Consider the following 23,429-nt stretch of genomic DNA (forward strand, 5'->3'; position numbering starts at 1 on the left):
GCAATGTACATGTAGCAGAATAAATTAATGAATAAATGAGTTAATGCTAACTATTGCTAAGCCAATTCATTAGTTCTTGCGGCACAGATCGAATTTGTCGAGTGATCACTCACAAATAACTCTAAATGCAATACATCTGTACTGTTCAAATTATGTATGTTTCCATTGAGAGAAAATTGTCCAAACCAGCTTGTTCATACAAGTATTCTATTAATAAAAACCCACCTCATGAGAATAGATGAGTTTTTCTAATAAATATATGTTGATGTAATGTTAGTCATAGACAGGAATGAAATTGTCCCAAACTAAAATACTCTTTGCCAAAACATTCAGCAAAAGGATTTCAGAAAAAAGATTTGAGCATCCTGCTTTGAAATCCTGCTTTGTTGGATCGTCAAGAAAATGGGTCAGGAAATACTGTCACACGCCTAGTATGTCATGATATCAAACACTGCCCATGGGTTATCACAATGCTCAGTGACGGCATCCGCTATCTAATACTTACTCCATTCCTAGCGTGACATAGTTGAGTCTGTGATGTAGACTAGCTCGACTCAGCTGTAGGACTTCCATTTAGGTTAAGTGCCCAGCACACTCACTCATTCATGCTTCCCCCTAGACTATTTCTTTCACACACACACCCACCCAAGCACACACTCACACGCGCGCACACACAACACACAAATGGGTCATTGAACTTAGGACCCACCCACACGTTCACACACTCAACTCCTACACCACACTCACTGGCTGGCAAGCTATTTCATTCAAGCTACTATCTGGTTGCTATGGTTGCAGGGGAAGCCAGCTCATTCATTGGCCGGGGAGAGGTGGCACAGAGCCAATTGGGTAACATTACATCATGAATATGCATGATGGATTTCTGCTGGCGAGGGACTTTAAACCAATGACAGAAAACCATCAAAAGCATGCATTTTAACCAAAAATATTCTCAGTAATTTCACAAGCACTTTTCTGTCGCGTAAGAACTCGGTAAACTGGCATAAAATTCATGGTCTCATACTCTCATTTTTTGTTGAAGATCCGGTACTCCCCAAAAAGAAAAATTATACATCAACACTGACAAGAAGGAGAAAGAAAAGAAATACTCATTAATACATAACTAAACAAGACGACCAATAAAATGATGCAATGTACACAAACCTGAAGTGGAAGCACCTAGGGAAGAAGCAGTTGCCCTTAGCGACCCGAGGCCTCCAAACTCCGCCCCCATGAGATGGGAGGAGAAGGCGGGGTGTGCCCCAAACATGGAAAAGGCACTGGGCATGTGTGTCATGGAGAACTGGTCTTGGCTGGTGGAGGGGTGAGCGGCAGCTGCAGCGGCAGCAAACAAGGGATGTGCTGTAATGGTCAAAATATCAATCAATTTAGTTTCTGTAATTTGTTGACAATCTTGGTTTCTACAGTATGTAAAGGATTGTTTAGACATGGCACGTTTTTTGCATGTAAATGAATGGCAACTGTGTCTATTCACCAAGCTCTATGTTTTAAGATGTATACAGAAATATGATTTGTGAAGTGTACTACATTTTACGTCATTAAAAACATGCAGCGGCTTTGTCACATCACACCTGAATGAACCTTAAATGTACATCATGGGCATCTAGGCCAACACTCCATAACTTCCTATTATATGCATTACTGATTGATTTATTTTGTTTGATTGAATGACAGTCTGATACCAAGCTGCATGTGAGGGGAAACATTTTATCGCGATTAAAACAACAGGACAAGCTGTCTCTAAATACACATGAAAAAAAAATTGTTGGTTTTGAGAAAGGTTCATCACCTACATGTAAAAACTTACTTTAGAAACTGTGATTGGTCATACCGGTATATGAATTTCTGTACTGATTTTAAAATTAATCTAAAACAGAGATATGTTTATGTTTGTACACATCATTGAAGTAGTGACAATTTCACAGTAATACATTAAAAACTGATGGCCTACATACATGTATGCACAAATTTAACCAATCATTAATGAAAGATTCAGCAAAACTAACAGTGCATCTCTTTTTAAAGAGCTGGATTAAGTGGCTAAATGGAGAGTGATAATTTAAATGGCTTATGAAAGAGAAAAAGAGTCATCTATTGGCTTGATCATGAGATTTACATCTGTGAATCTAAATTCATTTATAACACATGTATGCTGGAAAACACGTATGCAATGCAAGCTCTCTTTTAATCCTTCATAAATATTGACAGAAGAATCAATTGAATCTCCAGTCATGTCACTTGAAATCCTATCTCCGTGTACGTGTACTAATACACACACACACACACAGAGCCGAGTCTCTGACATCATATCAGCAAATTGTTTATCTACTTCAATTCAATAATACATTCTATATGTACTTGCAAATGCATTGTGTACCACTTTGACATTTCGATTGCTATTGCTATGCAAAGGTTTGCATCACACGTTGCTCCCGCATAATGCCATTTAGCTTTCAACAAAGAGATGAAAGCTGACAGAGAAATGGGATGGGATTGGATTGGAATGAGCTACCCCTTTGCACTTGATATCTTATAATGATACAGGAGGGAGGGAGGAAGGGAGGGAGGGAGGGAGGGAGGGAGGGAGGGAGGGAGGGAGGGAGGGAGAGAAGGAAGGAGGGAGGGAAGGAGAGAAGGAAGGAGGGAGGGAGGGAGGAAAAGGGGGCTGTGATTATCTCCGTAACAATTTAGGCATTCATTCAGAGAAGAACGATTGTGTATTTGACACAGACTCATTCCCCTGTTCCTTATTGAAATACCTTTTCTTTTATCTATCATCTCGTTGTAAGACAAAATTTGTGTTTACAGGAGCTTTCCAAGCGATTTCTTCATCTGAACGCTCTGAAGCATTTTTTTTTATAAGGTATTTTTTGTAATGTTCTTAAGCTGGGCAAAAGCCGTTTACTGCATAATATCTGTATCATATTCCTGGGCCCGTCTTTTGGAAAGTTGCAATTGATTCCCACTGATTGCAACTTAATAAAGAGATAGAAGTTTGCCATTCTGTGATTGATTGGAGAACTTGCGATCAATGCAAATCAATCGCAACTCTCTATGTGATGGGCCAAGGCTTGTATTTTTATCCTTCAAAGCCGTAAAAAACAGAAACCTTTCCCATTCATCAATGAATTTTTCCATCAAATTCCATGATATTTACAGTACAGTTTTCCTTCAAAAGAGATGAGATGATGTGAAATTTCCTCAGGGATAATTTGTGAATACAATGTTTACTATCTCTTGGTGGTTTGCAGTGCTCTGGTAATTTTGTCGGCTGGCTGGCAGAAGGGAGTTAACTTGAATTTCAGTTTTAAAAAAATGAAGCGCTAAGCAGAAGGGCATAAGCACTAAATTGCCTCAAACTTTTATAAAACTGACTTATTTTTGAGAAAAAATTGTGGTCGTGTTCTACTATAACATTTCTATTAGTCTTTAAAGTTTTAAACCATTTTTCAGGACGAAAAGCAGTTTAAATATAAAACAAATCTTTAAATGCGAATAATTTCAAAAAAGTAGTGTTCGAGTCGCTCGCACTAATGCCCTTCTGCCAGTCGGGCGACGATTTGTTGCAGATATCTTTGATAGCATTCTTGAAGCAGACCCATTCTCTGCTCTCTTGTAATTTTCTCCTGATAGAAGAAACTGACTCATCCCGGTGATGTTGATTTACATTATCTTCTAAGGATCATCCTATTCACAGATGACATGACACTTGTTATCATGAAACAGTAATCTCTTGATGGAAAATAATTGTGCAGAGCAGTTCTGTAGAGCATGCCAACAAAAATTCACAAGGTGTATTTTGATAATTTGGCATAAATCTAGGACTGTGACATTTCCCTAAACTTGCAGTCCAACCTCAGGTCAGTTGTTAAAAACATTAATTGCAAATTAAGTAATTGATTTTTCCTTTTTTTCGTCAAATAGTTACATCGTAACCATATAGATGCATTACATTATCATTAACAAAGCATTGTAACCTTGATATTCAAAATAAATCAACAGATAAAACATGCAAGACCATGTTCATCTTTAAGAATTGAAACTTTCTTCCAAACATTTATTGAAATGCATCAAATGTTCAAGAGTTTGGGCAGGGATTACAAGTAAAGGATAGTGGGAAACTACAATGAGATTACAATTATAAAACTGCAATCACTTTGCATATCTTATTTAGATCATCTTGCTTTTCATGGATTTAAATCAATTCAAGGAATGTTTCACTTACCAAAGAGATGTGAAGAATCAAAGAAACCTGCCCCCAGTCCAACAGGACTTTTAGGGGCAGAGCTCTCAGCTGGCTCCATACTGAAAAATAAAAAACAAAAGAATATGTATCTGTTAATCCTTGTTAGATTTGTATGATGATTGTTTTAGCTGACTGCTAAGAACGCATGTATATAATAATAATAATATTAATTTCTTGTATAGCGTGCAATACATTATGAAATAACGTCTACCGGTATGCACTTCCAAAGAGCTTTGGAAATTATTACCCTAGCTTTAGCTCTGGCAGCCATTATCAGTGCACAGTGCATTTCAAGGAATAATCCTACCAGGTACCCATATACCTCACCTGGATTGAGTGTGGAAAATGCAGATTAATGTCTTGCCAAAGAACCACGGACCTTGTGATCCAGTTCAGTGATATATCCACTCAACCCCGACACCACTATGCTTGTTGGTAAAGAACCAGGGGACCAACGGCTTAAAGTTCTCTCCAAGGGAGTGGTAATGAGGATTAATGCCTACAGAGCCATTGCGCCTCTTCAAATATAATTTCTATTAGAAAATTGCAGTCATGGTTGCTAATTCATTAATTATCTTGATACAAATACATGGAGTATTCCACAAGAAGAACCTGCAGAAATAACAAATGGATTTTTAATTATGACAAGATCTGGTACATGATGTACATACATGTTAGACCAGATGCGTTGCAGCAGGATTTGCTGTTGGCACTTAAAGGGAAAATTGTTTCAGATATCAAATATTTTCTTCACTATACTGCAAAGAATACAAAATGTACAGTATTTTTGCAAAAGCGCTCGTGTTAAATTATCTGCATGTTGCAAAAGATGAATTTAAAAGGAAATTATAGAGCACAGGATAACAGGAAAAATCTACCACTTGTTTGACTGCTAGATTCCTTTCTCCTTCTTTGTATTGCTCCACTTATATTCATACAATCCACTCCAAACTACTGCATACATGACAGAAAAAACAGTAATATTTCATGGTTCCTGCGTTTCTATTCCAAGCTCTGTTAAGCAAATGTTCCACCTCTGATTTTGAACAGATGATTGCATGATCATGATCTCCTCCCTGTATTTCTTACATGACCATCACAATCCAAATTGAGGCAAGTGTTTTTCAGATGCAGTCTGGATTGAAAGATGGAATTGCATATTTTAATTGAGCGTACTGTTTGCATAGATTTCTTTTAGTAAGCAAGGCCTAGGGGCGTTTGATTCTGATTTGAATAATTGTTTGTGTGGAAGTGTACGGAATCTAAAGAGGCGCACCAAATGGAAAATACAAACTATTGCCGTCATCAAAAATATGTATTCATACAAATTGGGGCGTAGTCATTACTTGACCTTTATGTCAATTTGCAAATGAAAAAAAAGGGAAGACAGTGCAATAGTGGTATAGAATTTACAATAGGATTATTGATATGGATGCATTGTGCAGATAAGAGGTATAATGGATCGGTACATGTATGCTTTATGATTGTGCGAGTGCTATTAAACTAAACAAGTGTATGATTGTACATGTAGTTATGCATTCTGAGGCCCAACACTTTTACATCCTATCTGATTCTGAGGGATTGGATTAATTGGATTAATATTGTTTCTTTTTCTTTTTCCTAATGTAAAAGCATGCTAGCTTGATTTTGAGCCTGGGGAATTAGGGTACCAACTACCAAGTCTTCCTTATGCATTATTATGAATATCGACTGAGAAATCTGGCCTTCTTGTAAAAATGAATGACTCTGTGGTTTCTCACTTACAAGGTGGTTCAACCAGGGAGGTGAGACTTTAAACTCACATGCCCTGGTTCAACAAAAAAAAAAATGACCCACAGAAAGAATTGGAGGATTAGATAAATGAAAGTAATTCCTCCTAGCAAAAGGCATCAAGCCAAGGTAGCATGCTTGCATTACATCAGATACACGGTAACTGATTTTGAGATGATTTAGTTTTGCTTTCTCAATGGGTTTGATCAAGAGGAATCTCAAGGTCCATATTCAATTAGTTAATTTTATAATAGCATGTATCAACACACTTTTCAATCGATACCACAGAACTCTTCATATTTTGACTACATCATCATCATCATCATCACGTCACGGTCTTAATATCATTACTGCCAAATTTCTTCAGGTCCTGAAGAGCCAGTAATCTAATGTCGGCTACAACCTGGGATAGCTAGGGTGCAGGTTAATAGCAAAATGTCGACCAATCTCTGAGCAGAAATCAATCACAGCTATGCAAATGTGCAACTCGCTGAGTATTGGAAGCCCACATATGGCATGCTCCAAAGATTTTCTCCTTGATGCGGCACAGAACCAGAGAGGAAGAAGAAGAAAAAAACAGAAAGAGAGAGAGAGAGAGAGGGAGAGAAATCTGCTAATGCCATTAAACACACAAAGAGTTTCATTACATAGCATAGAGAAGACTCCTATGATATGAGTCAGATGGCCTCCCGAATTACATGCATGTCCTACTGTGATGTATTCATATACACACACACAGATTTTTTGACATTGTATGTAGATTGTACAGGAAAAAAATAGAGAGAGATAATAAAATGGCTACACCTCTGCCCCAGCTATAGCTGATCCCATATGTACGCTACACACAGATTTACTTCTCTCTCGCTCTCTTCTTGCTTGCTTTATTGCAGAAGGTGAAGAGGAAATATCTTCCATAACATGTACATGTATCAACTGAGACACGGAGGGAGGATGCCCATTCATACACCACAGTAGCTTGACAAAACATCATAAGAATAAATAAACCTTAGTCAACCTTTTCACTTCCAATTCATCTCTTTTAAGAAAAAATCTACACGGGTACTACTCTCTTTTTTGTTGAAAGAATGAAAAACATTCAAATCCGAGTGCATGTTTTCTCTTTTGGATAATGTGGCATGCACAGTGAAACCATCAGATGGGCTACTGAACTGAAATGAACTCATGATTATAGGGTAGGTCACAACTACCAAGCCATGTTCCTTTGTTCCCCAACCCCCGGCCCTCAATGGTATATGAGGTTGTCATACCTCTATCTACATAGAGGGTTAAACTTCACCACTTAGCACAAAGAACTTGAATAATTCTCTCCCCCTCCTCTCCCATTTCATACATGCCACAGAAGCAGCTGTCAAGTATATTTTGAATAGCAGCACCAGAAATATGACAATCGGTAGCTTGGTTCTAGTCAGGCATCCAGTCTAATTTTTACATCAAATAGATTCAATATTGATCCATCTTTTCCCAGACTAGAAAATCTCATTTCTGAATCATTAGGAGCCATTCTTGTGATAATGATGTGGCTCAAGATACAAATCTTATTCTTGCATTGTTAAGACCTTCATCATTTGTAAGTAATTCAATCCAGCTTTCTTATAGGAAGTTTGCTCAAGTACAGTCATAGGCCTACACCACACAGAAGCAGAAAAGTCAAGTAAAACTTATTTATGTGTTATAACAAACACAGAATAAACTCTCTATCATACATTGCAAGTTTACATTTATCAGCATCCAACTGTTGCTGTGAGTTTTTTCCCCTCCTTTTCCTTATAATATTCTGTTCTATCATCTTTGCTAATTCATTTCTATATCTATATATTGGTAAATGTAAATGCATGGAATAACTGTTAACTTGAACTTGATATTTGATTTTGATCCAATTTACATTCAATGCAGTTCTTAAAGAAATTGTATTCAACATGCGTAAAGGTCAACAAATAGTTTTATTTGTGGATATCAGATCATTGATCAATTCATCAACCTAATTCTAAAGATCTTTGAAGACAGCATGGAACAATCATCAAATGTGAATGACTTTCTTTTCTTTTCTAAATTTTACAAGCAAATCTGTTGTTATCCTTATAATTAAGAAGAAGTTTTTTGTGGCAATATTTTCTCTTTTGAAAGTTAATTCAATCACAAATATCTAAAAGTTTACTTTCCTTATCAAGGAACTATAACAATTTTTATGTTTATTATGGACTACAATGAAAAGCCCTTGACAACAAAGCTTTAAAGCATCCTTCAAGGGAGAAGTTTTGTAGCATTCAGACTGCAAAGAATAATGTCATTTGACAAGCGTGAACTTTTCACGATATAAGTATGTATGCACAGATACATTATACAAGCAGGGCAACTCTAAAAGGCTTATAGTGTGATATACAGTGAAGTGTTTTTCTCAATACACTTCATGTGATGTGTATGAGTGTGCAGTAAGCCGACATAATCCCCGCGAGCTTGAAATTTGCAAACAAATTAAAATTGTATGTGACACTGCATAAGTTACTTAGACAATTTTCTTTTCTTTTACAGTGTTAAGACAAACCCAGTGCACTGCAGCAAGGGGCTTGATGACTCACGATAGGAAATGCTTGTATTGTAACTAAGGCATATTACCGACTACAATCATCATCTAGCAATCAATCTAGCCCAAGAAAAAAACTCTCGATTCAACTTCACGCGGAGACAAAGATGATATGTCAGAGGGGGAAAAAGAATGAAGGGAAAAAAATGCCCCATGAATCACCGTGAATTATCATCACAGACCACCTGGAGATTTTTATAGACTTGGGGAAAAAGAAGCTGTTTCATTCATAGAAGTGTAGATTGCAAGACTTTTAACAATCATAGTAAACAAAGTAAAGCCAAATGAGGATTAGGATATTTTTCAAAAGTGTCTAGAAATTGGGAACAATAGCATTGAGAATGGACTTGTCACTTCATCAAATTGTTTCATAATTTGAACTAAATCAATGTATACAGGTGTACCTGTTAAATACCTGTACTCGATCACAAAAATTGAATAGTCAACAAATTTAACTATGGGATAAATATACATAATTCATATATCAAGAATATGATTCGTCAAAACTCTTTTCATCGGATTCTTACTTGCTTGAACTATGTCATTTTATTTTTATGCAATGTACATTGTATGCCTTTTCTATAAAATATATAAAAAATGGAAACAAATATCAATCAGCAGGTTAGACATTCCAAACAAGACTGGTTGTCTACTTGAATACCTTGAGGCATTTTTGATTTACAACTATAATCATATTATCTTGATAAGTTCAGAGATTGCATTACCGGTAGTTAATTTCTTCAACTTCCATACCCAGTTTTGCAATTCAATGCTTATCATTGCTACCTTGCCGCGAACATGTAGGCAGGCCTACATTTATGTTATTTCAATAAATATCCTAAACTTATACATGATGCCAAGACGTTATGAATACAGCTCACACCCATAGTTTAATGACTAACGAACAAACGTAATCCTCCCTTCAAAAAAAGGTCAATTCATGATGATCTGTGATGCAAAGTCATTTCCATTTGCAAGCACTTTCCCTAAATTAGACAAACAGTAAATTCTAAAGCCAGTCTACACAAGCGCATCATGCTAAAAGTTGTACTACAACTTGCGTGTTCAGTAAAATAACAGAACAACTATTACACCTTAGTGCCATTATTCAAGAACATTCTTGCACAGTGCACTATTATCACATGAAAAACACATGTTTAAAACACACTGCAGAACAAAACAGAGGGTTCTTATTTTTAGGCACTACATATATGTGGGATCAGAGAGGTCACATAAAATAAACATCAGACTAGAGTCTAGATTTGAACACACAGCACAAAGAGGTAACCTTGCGAATATAAATTACAGACATTCTGGAAAGCTTATATCTTGTTGGATGTAATAGTCCACTCTGCCCTTTACAAACCCTGCCGTGTGTTATTCAGTGTGTGTCTTGCTTTCAATGTTGAAATAAATGGGGAGTTAAAATGCTGTAGCCCCAAAATTTGCTTTGCTATGCCATACACTCAGTCATAGACGCAGCTTTGGGCATAAATGATTACACAGCAGTGCAAGGGAGGAAACTGTAAATTTATTCAATGAAAAAGGCGAGCGCAGAATAAATTCAATAACTGCTTTGTTGTTCAAAGCTTATTTGGCACAGTGGATACATAGTTATTTTCCATACATTGGAGTTGGTAAAGCCTAATCTAGGACTCTATCAGCCAGATAATATGCACCATTTATAGTGTTGTACTTGTATTATATCCTGAACAAGGAACTGAACTGAATGTTGCTTTGAATGATACACTGCAGTTTCATATCAATACAGACTGTTTAGTTTCCTATTCTTCCTATTCTATTCTTCTATAAACCTCAACCCACAGACAATAAAATATAGACAAACATATAAAACTATCTGCTGAAGCAACAATATAGGAGGTGGAGATCCTGTAATTGAACCATTAGAATTTTTTTTTTTTTTATCTGAATGTATAACTCAGCCAATAAACCCTATATCCCTGAAAATGTTCCCCTAAATGAGAATACTACATTTATTCTACTCTAGCAAACTACAACTATTCTTTCAAAATGCATCTAAGAAATCCTGGTCATCCAGATCATACTGGTCAGATCAGGTCAAAACCATTAGACCTTTTAATATAAAGGTTTGTTTTTCATTTAATCAGCTGCAAAACATTATTTCCCTAAACAATGCACAACCATCTTTGTGAGCCTTGAAGCCTCAGGCACTATTAACTATTTTTTTAAACACCAAGAAAATACAACAGTAACTGGCACCATTGAACGCACGCATTATCTATGAAGCCTCACAAAAAACACATCAAATACATAAGCCCTCTCCTTTACCGCAATAAGTAATTCATGAAATATGCTGCAAGCAACCCTAGCTGCCTGCGAAGAATGCCAATTGATGTTTACATAATAGACAGAACGCAGTAAGTTTGCGCATAATGAGATATATCTGTCCATAGCCTACACGTACATAATTAGGAGGGAGCGATAGACGAGTCCAATTTGCTTTATACATTATCAAGTACACAATGCACAATAAAACAGGCTCTCCCAATCGCACCAGCGCATGTTTATATCATTCAACAGAGAGAGCTCTCGTAATAATTCATCAGCGTATTTTCTCCGCTTCACTTGACTGATAACTGAGCCCTCATATCCTTGTCTTCACAAGCAATGCATGCACCCAATCAGTTCAATACAGCTCCCTACAGCAAATGTCATTTACATGAATTCAAAACCAGATCTACGATGTAATCCTCAATCAACTTACTTGTTATACTACAATGAAATAGCATACTCAATCTTTGATATGTTTAGTTTATATGCTGATATTGAAAAGGAGTCAATTTCCGACTCACATCATTAGATACAAGCCTACATGACAATTGCTTAACTGAAATGTTCCACACAAAAATCCAACAGTCCATCACCAGAAAAATAGCAAGCCTTTCCTACATCATTTACTTCTAAGGTCTGTAAGGACTTATCAAAGTGATAGCGATCTAAATGGGATTAACTCTATAACAAACAAAAGCCAGCTGCACACAAGTACACACAATGAAACTGAATACATGTAGTTCATGTCATCTTTTGAGCTTTACCTGCAAAATCTCTCATAAAAGTCCCAAAGAGAGACATTTCCTAAAGTTCCTAAACCTTCACGTAACGCTCGCTTTGAATCTCAACCCTAACCCTACTGTAACTCTGTTGGCATGTAATAATCAGTTTATTTCCTTTCTCCAACAAAACTGCTCTGAAAACAATTCTCATGCATTATTGCAACTACATGTAAGTTTAACTTAAATTCAAAGGGGTAAGAATATACCAAATACAGAGCACTTTACTGCTGAGTTGAGTACAATCTTTATATTAAAGCATAGGAAAACACTAACACAATAGACTGGGCACAGTCTGAGCTTCCATTGGTCTATAGTTTCAGGACTTGTCCATTCAACATGTGGGTATATTTACAGAATCAGTCCCTCCAATTCTCTCAGTCATTTCTAGAAGCTTACACTACATGGAGAGATAGAGAGACAGGGAGAAGCTGACAAATGAAAGAGAGAGACAGAGAGATAGTATGAGAGACAGAGAAACATCCATGTTGTACAAATATATCATGTGGGCTGTAACATTTCAAAACCGACTGTATACTGTAGATTCAGAAACAGAGCTACAGTTAATATTTTTCAGCAAATGACTTGAAATGGATTGATGAAATGATAGAAATCCCTTTCTGCTACAATATACAAAAGAGATTTCAATCATCGGCTTAGCAAACTTTCTTCATCAGACATCATTTTCAAAATACCTCTTTGTAGAAATGTACTGTAAGGTTTCATACACAGAAACAGGTTACACTACATCTACTAAACATCGTGCAATGTAAAGCAATCAGCCAATCACCATATTAGAGTAGTTGTAATGCCATTTACTGATATATAGCGGAAACCTTATCTTTGCACAATGTATGCTGACTCATAAACAGTCATACATGTAGTTAAAATATTATCAAAACCATACTCACATTCCTGGCTGGCCAAAAAAACCCAGTTGAGACAAGCAAGTCAGGTCAACTCAACCAAAAGAATATCCATAGGCAATATTGAAAAAGAGAAATTGTGCAATGAACGCCGTTATACACTCATGAAATAACACAGCCCATGGAGGTTAAAAGTGAAAAGCAATTGTCGTGGCTTATTATAATCACAGCTACTCCGAGAGAAAACGCACACGACAACGTAAGAATGCACATCAAAATGTTGGCTTATCTATTCATATTTGAGTGAGACAGTGGGCTGGGAAAGAGAGAGAGAGAAAGCTCGAGCTAGCTAGAATAATTTTCTGCATGTTTTTTTTCACCTGGTCATAAAATATTCCATTCAGCGGTAATTGAGACTGCTTGCTTTTCTCTCGCACGCCCGATGAATTCTGACATATGTCTTTCATACAGTACATGCTGGCTATAAAAGGGAAGTGCAGTATTATTCCTATTTTTTCTTCAACTCTGTCTCCTTGTACAAGCTATACTTCCCATGGTGGAAAATAATTAGAAACTGAAACCGAGGCAGGATATTGAAATTACTAAAAAGGTATTCAAGTTAAACTGTGAGCAACATATCTTGTTTTTCTGCAGATTATATATGTAGTCAGCCTTTTTTCTTTGTGAGTAAGCTTTGGATTGGAAGAACCAAGTGCTATCATAAAATGTGCTGGTATTTTGCAAAACGTTTTGTTCCCTAATGCCTTACTTTCTTTTGGATGTAAACATTTACAATTTGCATATCATGTTTCTTCCAAGTATTGATCATGATCATTTCTAGGGGTATAGTTATGCAATTTTATGGGTATTATCTGCTTCTACAAACAGCATGAAACCAGGAAACAGGCATAAATCTAACAAGAGTAGAGAAATTGACTACCGTACATAGTATAGTATCTATATCAGGGTTCTTGTTAATTTTTCTGATAGCAGGCTATTTATGATTTACAGGAGGCTACTAAAATTGCAAAAGAAAAATCTCTGTGCGCATAGCGCACATCACCATGTGCGCGAAGCGAGCGCACAGCACATCACGAGCGCGAAGCGCGAAGTCCCTTGCGGCCGGGGTCCAGGGCCCGCCCAAGGGCCCTGGAAGCTTTAGGGTTTTAGATGCTCTCTGGTGCTATCTTAGCCTTATTTTTGAAGATATGACCACACTGTATGAGCCATAGTTTAATGATAAAGATCATAAATATTTTGGCTGAATAACTTACTTTTCATATGATATACAATATGAAATGAAAATGCTCCATTATTGTTTCTGATAAATCAATCATATTTGTGATGAATCTACAATTTTGAATTACATGATAATGATACAAGGTAGTCCTGGGCAAAAACGGTTAACTGACGTTTACAGGACCTTGTCAGTGAAGAAAATCGTTTGCGATAAAAAATTTAAAAAATTGGAACACACATAAAAAAAATATGACAAAATTGGATTGGTAAATGGTTTGCAGGTATGTGACAGCTGTCACAGGGGTCTGGTAAAGACTTCTGATCACAGTGAGGTGCACACTTCTCACTAGAACATTCTGTAATAGAAGCACAACCATTACTTTTTCGTAAGACTTAAAAAAAAATTAAAAAATATCGTTCATGAATAAACTACAGATAAGTTTTACATTTTGTTAAATCCAATGGAATGTATCATTTTGTGTAATTACTGCTTTGTGATAATAATAAATTAATTGTAAATCATTAGAAATTGTTCTGAAAAAAGAAGAAAAGATTTTACCAGCGTATTTTCATTCTAAATAATTTTTGGGTGGGATTTAATCTATAATACTTTTCTCCACAGCCGACAGGGACACCATTTCAGGATTGCCAATAAATTAATTGATACGGAATTATTGTGGTCACTTGAGCTCCTTTGTTAGTGTGTGTGTGTGTGTGTGTGTGTGTATGTAACACTGATTTAAAAGACAAAGTAGGCTACTAGGACAGGGCTCGACTTTATCGGGAGCCCGGTGGCCATTGGCTCCCTGAAACCCCTGCGGGCTCCCTGAAAAAGTGCTTGAGGAGCCCGGCTGGCTCCCTAAGTTTTTCTAGTATCAGCCACGAAAAATGCTGTTTCTTACCAGCAATTTAATCCATGTTTTAATCCATCTACAAACCCAAATTCCGCAGTCAAAATCATGAAATATGCGCTAGGCATTCCAAGGCACACTTGGCTCAACTCCAGCGCGAATAATGAGTTGCAAAAGAAAACACATCGAGATCAGTGCAGGAATGCCATGCATGATAACGTTATATCTCCGCACTCGTAACGAGTGCGCAATACATGCGGCATTGTATTTCGGTGCACTCAGAGAATGTACACACTAGGACAAACGCACGTGGTCGCTGCGTTGCCAGAGCTGAGTGTATGTTTACGTCGACTCGTGTTTGTGATACATGTGCGTTTGTGATCGTGAGTGCTTATTCTTCAGCGTGCGTACCTGGATGGACTTGATTATTGTTTGAACATAATTTTACGAACTACAAACTTCAAAGGCGTGTGTTAAAAGGGGTTGATTGTTGTTTTGTGAACATATCAGGGAATAATTTTCCTCAAATTTTTGATTAGCAATTTCAGCCGATGGATAAATATTTCAAATGAAATTCTGTACATTTCTATGGAAGAAAACTGCTACACAAAAGATATTTTGTATAGCAGTCATGCAAAAATGCATAGCAAATTGCGATGCGATACCAGGAAAATTATTCCCTGCATATGTACGAATTAGGGAGATTCGTGGCTAATCGTTAAAACGGCGTGTATAAACGGTCAAAGGGACTGAAAAGAATAAAATATGGAATAAAAAAGTTTGACTTGAATGTCGTTGGACTAACTTAACGGCAATCAATAAATGAATTTATTATTTGTTTCATATGTTTTCGCAAGTTTTGTGTACTACTATAAACTGTTGTGTGTTTTTTTCTTACAGTTTATGTTTTATGTTATTTCACAAAATGTTTTTATTGTAAACTGAAAGTAATTTAGCCTTCCATGGGTTGGCTGTCATATAGTAATACGTCATTTGATTAATTAAAAAAAAAGAAAGTATTTGACTATTTCAATCACGCTTCGTCTGCTATTACGACTGAGCTTTCATTTGCAAGATTTCATTCATGAAAACAGTGAGTCACGTCGACACTTTCTATTGCACCAAAAGTTTCCAAATGTGTAATTCTTGATGAGGTGAAGATGCTGCTAAGTTTTTTAATTTAATAAATTCATTGAGTGAGAATTCATTATTTTGAAATAGGTTGAGCAAAGATGAATGTCCATTTGCGTGGAAACTGAAAAATGCGTTGAAACAGATTGAGCAAGGATGAAATGATCATATTTTGGGAAGATTCTGAAAGAAAAGTTATGTTCCTCGTGGTTAAACATCTTTTCCAAAGTTGTTTTTGTCAGTTACTTTCCTCTCTGAATATGATATTATCGTTTGCTCAATCTGTTGAGCAATAATGAAGATTGCATGGATGATTGACTGAACATATTGAAACAGACGGAGCGAGGAAGAGTGACTATATCTCATTCTGATAAAACCTTAAGTCCAATGTTAGACTGTTACTGTAGCCAAAGGGCTTCATAATAGTTGTAAGATTAATTCTTCAGTACAGTCAGTTAATCCTCATGGTCACATTTACACTTAATAATACACCCCTCCCTCAGCTAGCTCAGCTCGGCTCACAACGCGCGCTTTTCTTGCGTAAGCTAGCTTGCCGGCCTGCGCTTGGCTCTGGCGCACTGGGCATAGATAGCTCTGCCCCCGCGTGCGCCGCGCCGCAAGTCCATATTTTAATAGGGTTTTATTTTACGATCGTTTCGGAGACGTTTCATCTCATTTCTTTACGACCGTTTTCACAACCCCGCGCTATGAAAGCGTGTCTTCGTGAAGCTTGTGATAACAGAAATTTGAGATAGCGACTTGACCGAATATGATGTGATTTTTGTATTATTATTATTTTTTTTTTTGAGAGGCTTACAGCCGGCTACGATTGCCGTTACAGCCGGAAAAAATAGCCGGTTGCCGGCTATTAACAAGAACCCTGCTATATAATACCACAAACAACAAAGTAAGAAAATCATAGATTTTATGAGATAGGCATGCCTGGCAAAAAGGCCTGGCCAGAGAAATCAATTTATTATCAATAAGACACTATTAAGAACTCATCTGATCATGCCCTATTATCTTGAAAACTGATATTTCCAAATGCATCGATTACAACTTACAAATGATTGTACACAATGTACAACATGTTTTTATTTGAGGTTTATGAATCCTGTCACGTCATGTCTGATTTATGTGGGTGAAAAGTATATTTGTTTTATTCACTTCACGAGGTCCCACTATTCACAATGTATTCCACACAGACTATGTAGGCCTACCTGTATGGCTATTGAAAGAACTTATAGTACCCTGCTTTTACATTTTAAGCTTTGTGAATAAGGCGATTTTATAAAGCAAACACTCTAAATTCATTTACAGTTACAAATACCAAGTGATTATAGCAATGATGTCCTTCATGTAGCAAGCAATTTAAGTAATTACACTAACAAGCAACATCGCTCATACCTGTGCTATATCTCTAAATTGTTGTCTGTCATCTTCAATGAAGAAGCCATCAACTTTACCCATTCTTTAGGACTCATGTGCAGGGTTGGGATCAGTGCATTTGAGCAGTCACTTTGCAAATTCCTGCAACCTTCCCTCCCAAATTGACATATTGTAGCCATGACTTTCAGCAGAATCCAATCAAATTACATTTTATTATTTGCAGCCTCCTGCAGTGGAAAAGGGAAATCTAGTCTGTGTGAGATTTCCACAATAAAACGCAACCTGAAGACACTCAATATGAATGTGATTGATCACGTAGTGCTTGTAAGCATGTACACTGTAGTCAGTGTGCACTAGGGGAAACAGCTGGGTCCCATTCACAACCAACACTGTGTACCATTCATGAAAGATGTGGTTTAAAGGTTATTCGCGCCATTCGCTGTCCTAAAATATATATAAGACAACCGTCTTTAAAAAATCAAGCTAAATCCTTATACATTAGTGTACACTTTCAGCAAATAGAAAATCTGAATGGAGGACGCATTTGTTCGAAGAAATGTTCGGAAAAAAAAAAACCCAAAACAAGGAGTTCACAAAACTACACACTCATACCAGACTAATACTGTAATTCCTGATGAGGCAGAAGCATCCATATTACAAAACACACATCTTTGTCATTACATGTATATGATTATTCCACTAAACTTTGGCAAGTTTAATACTTTAAATATATATCCTCTCTATTTATTTTTTGTTTGTTTTCACTTTCAGTCAAAATCTAGCTTCTTCATTTCTGTTGCATGCCAAACGCAACTTGCATCGGTACTAAATATTGTAGCCTGAACCTGAGCCTATTATTACACAGGAACAAATGGCCTGAAATCAAACTTTCAAAGTTCGCTACTCGTATCTTTTTCTTTCTTTCTTCCTTCCATTAAGATAATCTGCATGTCCGTGTTAACTACTGGTATTTTGTTTCCTGGATCATTTTGTATCCTTTTGCATGGATTCACCTTTGATCTAATTCAAGTTCAACTAAATCACATTCATTAGGTTTCCTTATCACATGAAATTCACATTCATTGTACTCATGTACTCACATGCCATTTACAGTAATACAGAATGAATAATGTACCAGGCCTTTTGCATGGTACACTTTATTAAATCAAAACATATATCGCTGCTTGAAATAATTTGTTGCCAGTTGGGACTCCAGTTTTTAAAAGTCCTTGATACATCAGAAAGAAAACACAAACAATGTATTCTTTAATCAATATTTGTCTTCAAACACTTTTTTTTTTGGGGGGGGGGTGGGGTGGGGGATCTTTGCGGTACAGTACACCAGCGGTATGCCATACAAAATACTACACACAGTAGAACATATAATGTAATTTGTATGAATATGCTTGTCAATACTGTGTGCGATTCCATCATTATGAAATGGAGAAAAAAAATGCACACAAATAATCAGCACATCCGTTTTGTCTAACTATTTTTTACCTCAAAAACAGTATCCTTATGAATTAATTGGCAAATATGTCACATGATAAAACATAACATCCTGATATTGGCTGCCACTTAAAGAACTTTGACAGTTAAGATATATACATCCTTGTTGCTCTTTATAAAGATGGCACATTTACATTTTTCAACAACTTAGGACAGTGCTTGCATACAATGAATAATTTGGCATTTCGTCTAGATCAACAGCGATCTTCAGTCAAAACATTAAGCCATTAACTACTTTACTGCCATTGTATTCTAAATACCTGCATCAAATGCAAATACATTAACATCATCCAAAGTGAGAATGACTTGACGCAGTCCAACTGTTACAAAAAATTTGGCCATCTTTAGATTACCATACCATCACCATTGTATGTTTGCGTATGATGGAGGCATGGGGTGAGGGTGAGGGTAAAGTTTAGGGTTAGGCAGGGCTAACTACTAACAGGCACCCAGGACACATGGGCACCTAAAATATAAGTCCAGACCCCTAAAATTTAGAATTTTTTACATGGGGTTCATGCACAGAGACTGTAAAAAGGTTCAATCTGGACCCCATTCCCAAAAAGTGAGTATGGAGCCCTGAGTTAGGGTTAGGATTAGGATTAGAGTTACGATTAGCTCAGAAACTCGACCGGTAACTTATAACATAGCTTCGTTGGTGTAGCGTTGGTGAAGCATTGGTCAACCTATGGTCATCTGGTTAATTTATATGATTGGGTATTATTCTCAAGTTGTTCCTAAAATTTAAAAGAATGTGTAAGGCCTTTAAGGAACATTTCAACAAGAAAATTTATTAGATTTCTAATAAGATGGCACAATATTTTCATGGATGCCAGAGCCGCAGAGCGCCTCTGAAATGAGAGTAGGCCAGCTAATGCCAAGGTAATGATAGTACAACGCTTAGTTACAGTTTTAATATAAAGCATTAAAATATGTATTGTTACTATTATTAATATTATTATGAAATAATTAAATTTTAGTTTATTATCGTTATTGAAAAAGTAGTCCTCTTTTCTGGAGAAATGTAATGCTCTAATTTAGGACAACATTTAAAAAAAAATCTCCATCCCATAAAAAAATCAAATCTGCTGGTTGGAATGTCTCTTAAAAAATTTATTTCTTTAGTTTCAGACAGACTAAGCAAATAAAAGCATTGTGTATAATTTACAGATGTACAAGTTCAAATTGCTGAGACGAAATATACTATCGTGATCGCAATGCAATCATTGGTGTAAAATTGAAACCTACATAAAATGAATGGCACACACCATAACATTAAAGTCATTATATCAACATCAACATCATACTGAAAACATGAATTGACATTTAAATTCTTGGAATTGTTTCTCTCATGAACGTGAACTTATTTATCTTGTGTTTCAAATGTTCAAATATATTGGCTTGACATCTGTAATAGGCTAGCAGAAGATGAGTTCACATGTCCATAGCATGTTAGGTTAAGAAATTGCATCATGTAAATACACAAACTATTTATCATCAAGATTTGATCTATTTTAGAGGCATCTATTTTTAGACACATCTATTTATAGATACATCTATTTTAAGATGTAAATATTCTAGAGTAGATCTAGAAGAATAAATCATGAGAAGATAAATAAAAAATCATGACAGTTCTTAAGCCTAGGGACGAAAATTAAAATAAGACAGGCAGGCTAAGAATGAGGTAGCAACTAAACAATTATTCACATAAACTTCTCTGGCAGTTCACATGAATGAGGAAAGGTGACGAGAAAGTTATCAGGGAAATCTGAGAAAAGTAGAGAAAACTCAAAGAAGAGAGGGACAGGAGGTACTTTTGAAAGCCCCACCTGGGACTGGGGTCTTGGGGAACAAAGACAATTGGATAATCGTCTTCAGGCATCTGTCAGCAAGGAAAGTGAAATTGATCAACTCCAAGGAAAGCTGCTGCAAAAATGACCCCCAAATCCCATCTAACAAAGGCACAGCACGGTGCAAGCAATGCGATAGCAATTCTCAACATAGAGCAGAACATTTTCAGTGCGATTAGAACGGCCAAGTAAATCATCGCCAATTGAAGGGGAATAAAGATGGCAGACGAACGATAGTGAATCCACACCCAGTGTGTAACGACCTTTCATATTTTAACAAGTACAGCAGTAATAAATTAGAACGATCCGAAACGCCGACAAACAAGTATGAAAATTTGGCCGAAATTCGTACAAATTGACCACTGATAGCCCCCAGTGAACACACACACGTGTGTTCGGGGTCAATGCGGACACGATAGGAGATAATTCCTAAAATTTTAGTCAGAAATCTTACCGTAAATCGGAGATGAAGACGCCAGTCGATATAGCAATTTAGAATAAAGAGATCCCTGTGGTTGTTTTCTAATAAAAGAACGAAAGATTTCCACCAGCTCGACATATTGGAAGGTCAGATAAAGCCGTAAGGAAATGCAACGAAAACACAGATAAATCCGATTGAATGTGTACTGATGTGTCCCACACACACTCGTATGTTACTTACCTGGGCCTGTAGTGAAGTGAATGGATGAAAACTTGGGATAAATTCCGTCAAATTTAGTCACAAATCGAGCGACGATTCCGGATAAGAAACGGACACCATTTTTTTGTTTGCCCTTGTTGTTTCGTATAAATAGGTAAAAGGATATATGAGGAGTCAATTTATGCATGAGTCGTCTACGGCTACACGGCAGCTGCGCGTAACATGACGGCTTCGCACCCCGCGGCTTGGCGAAAAATTGGGCAAACTTACGTCCAAATTTCACAACATTCGACCCAAATCACGGCTCCAGTGTTACGCAATCATCCAGGCACTAGTACCTTTGGCACATCATGGTATTTGTGGACATAAATGTGTTATTATTTCACCAAAAATCGTCGAAGATGTTGGCAAATGTTGCGACGAATTCGGGGGGTTGCTATTAACGGAGTATACATCGAGATAATGACCCCGAGATTTCTTTGTATAAGAAGTATACACATTCGGATATTACAATTAGAATTGAACCAATTTACCGGCAAATTATACACTATTATTCCCTCATATTTCATCGTTTAAATTGTGGAAATGTCGGTGTATGCTTAGTTTTGGGGTATATGTGTCTATTTAAATAATATAAGGCCATAAATATGTGCGATGTGCCGACTAAAGTGAGTGTTTGAAGTGATATAATCATTGGGGACATTCAGAACAAAGTAATCTTGCGATCATTCGCGAGGGGTCTGTCAAGTCGCGAGGAACAAAAAAAGTCAAACATTTCAGATTGAAATAAAACAATATATTGAATTAATTTCTCTATTTTACTCACTCATTCATGAAGCCCGATATCACCAAAGGTTTCCCTTTGGTTTCTGAAGTATTTAATCCTATATAACTCCAATAAAAAGCGGGGACTAAGCGGGTAGGGTAAGCTATCCGAGGAAATGGGAATTTCTAGCGGTGAATTATATTTTGTCTACATGTGGGTTTGTAGGATGTGCGTGACGTCACGCTCGCGAGGCAATAACAAAAAAAATCGACATGAATGAAATTTTGTGGACGCACTGTGTGTAAGGCATTACACGGTATGGTTCGTTTCTCAGACAATAGGGGGTATATTTTTTCGTCGTGTGGGCACAAATTGCGTTATTTTGCATAACTTATTTGATGGACCTGTCGCGTCACGGGCTTCGCGCTGTTTTTCTAGAATCTATTGTGAGTAATGCTTTCGACGAAAGTTGAATTCTTTGAATTTATGTCTGCATTGCATCAACGTCAATAAAAGATCATGGGATTATTAAGATATTTGTCATAACTATTTAGTTTCAACTTTTCTTAGGAAGGAATACGTAGGACCGTTTATTTTGTTCAATTAATTTTAATAAAAAACACTTTTCATATTTACGAGAACGACTCAGAGAATTGTTTTAACTTCTTTATTCAGGTTTGCAAGAGAAAAAGAAAAAGCAACTGAGTGTAGGCCGACCACGTTGAATTAAAGTATGAAATTAGTTTTAATATGATAAACGGTGATGATCGAATTTTCATAGAATTGAGGAATAGATACATAGATGGTTCATGAAGATCTATATGATTGGAATGATATGTTCAGTAACAAAAAAGACTACAAACGCCCATCGGTGCCGGATAAAATATTTAAAATGTTATGATGAATAAATGTAAAATGTAAAAAATAAAAGAATATTGAAGGTAATTGTTCTATGATACAAATAGGGATACCATTTTTTTAAATACAGATTGAACAACCTTCTTAGTGTTAGTTGTCGGTGGTGTATATCATGTGACCTCGTTGCAACAGTGTTGCAGAGGGATGTAATCATGGTCAACAGACAACAACAACGTTTGTTTACGTTTAGTCAAAGGGGCGTGGTTTGCACACGTGCTCTTAAAGCACGTGTATATATTACGCGCTTCTCGTTAAACAGGGGCGCGCGCCCATGTAACAAAATGGGCGGTTAGGGCGGTCAGTTGGACAGGGGCGGAGTATGTTTATGTAGGCGGGGCGAGGTCAGTGGGCGGGTCCGGCCTCTGTCAACAGCTATTGTTGTATGAACTGTCAAGCTTGTTTTACGAGAAAGAAATGCGGAAACTAAATCCAATCATGGCAAATTATTGTAAGGACTGGATGATGCCGCTTATTTGATTAAGAATCTGTTTTATTTTTAGTGCTTGTAACCTGTAGGCCTATATGCCACTTGCTTGGTA

At 36.7% G+C, this 23,429-nt stretch overlaps 1 protein-coding gene across 8 annotated transcripts in view; it reads right to left on the reverse strand.

The window, feature by feature from the left end:
* LOC577880 (bromodomain adjacent to zinc finger domain protein 2B) overlaps positions 1-22,146 on the reverse strand; it is a 92,270-nt gene extending 70,124 nt beyond the window's left edge. For 5 of the 8 annotated variants that reach the window (XM_030972748.1, XM_030972749.1, XM_030972750.1 and 2 more), the window contains exons 1-3: positions 22,033-22,146; positions 4,247-4,326; positions 1,165-1,362 (exon numbers count right to left, since the gene is read on the reverse strand). In XM_030972748.1, the coding sequence (XP_030828608.1) occupies positions 1,165-1,362; positions 4,247-4,326; positions 22,033-22,040 (286 nt within the window). In that variant the 5' untranslated portion in view covers positions 22,041-22,146. Of the gene's footprint in view, positions 1-1,164; positions 1,363-4,246; positions 4,327-21,020; positions 21,172-21,227; positions 21,685-22,032 lie in introns of those variants that run through there. The other 3 variants (XM_030972746.1, XM_030972744.1, XM_030972747.1) reach the window with 3 other exon arrangements.
* Between the last annotated feature and the right edge of the window lie 1,283 nt (positions 22,147-23,429).

Source organism: Strongylocentrotus purpuratus, unplaced genomic scaffold (genome assembly GCF_000002235.5).
Source record: "Strongylocentrotus purpuratus isolate Spur 01 unplaced genomic scaffold, Spur_5.0 spur5_scaffold_6, whole genome shotgun sequence".
Classification (NCBI taxonomy): domain Eukaryota; kingdom Metazoa; phylum Echinodermata; class Echinoidea; order Camarodonta; family Strongylocentrotidae; genus Strongylocentrotus; species Strongylocentrotus purpuratus.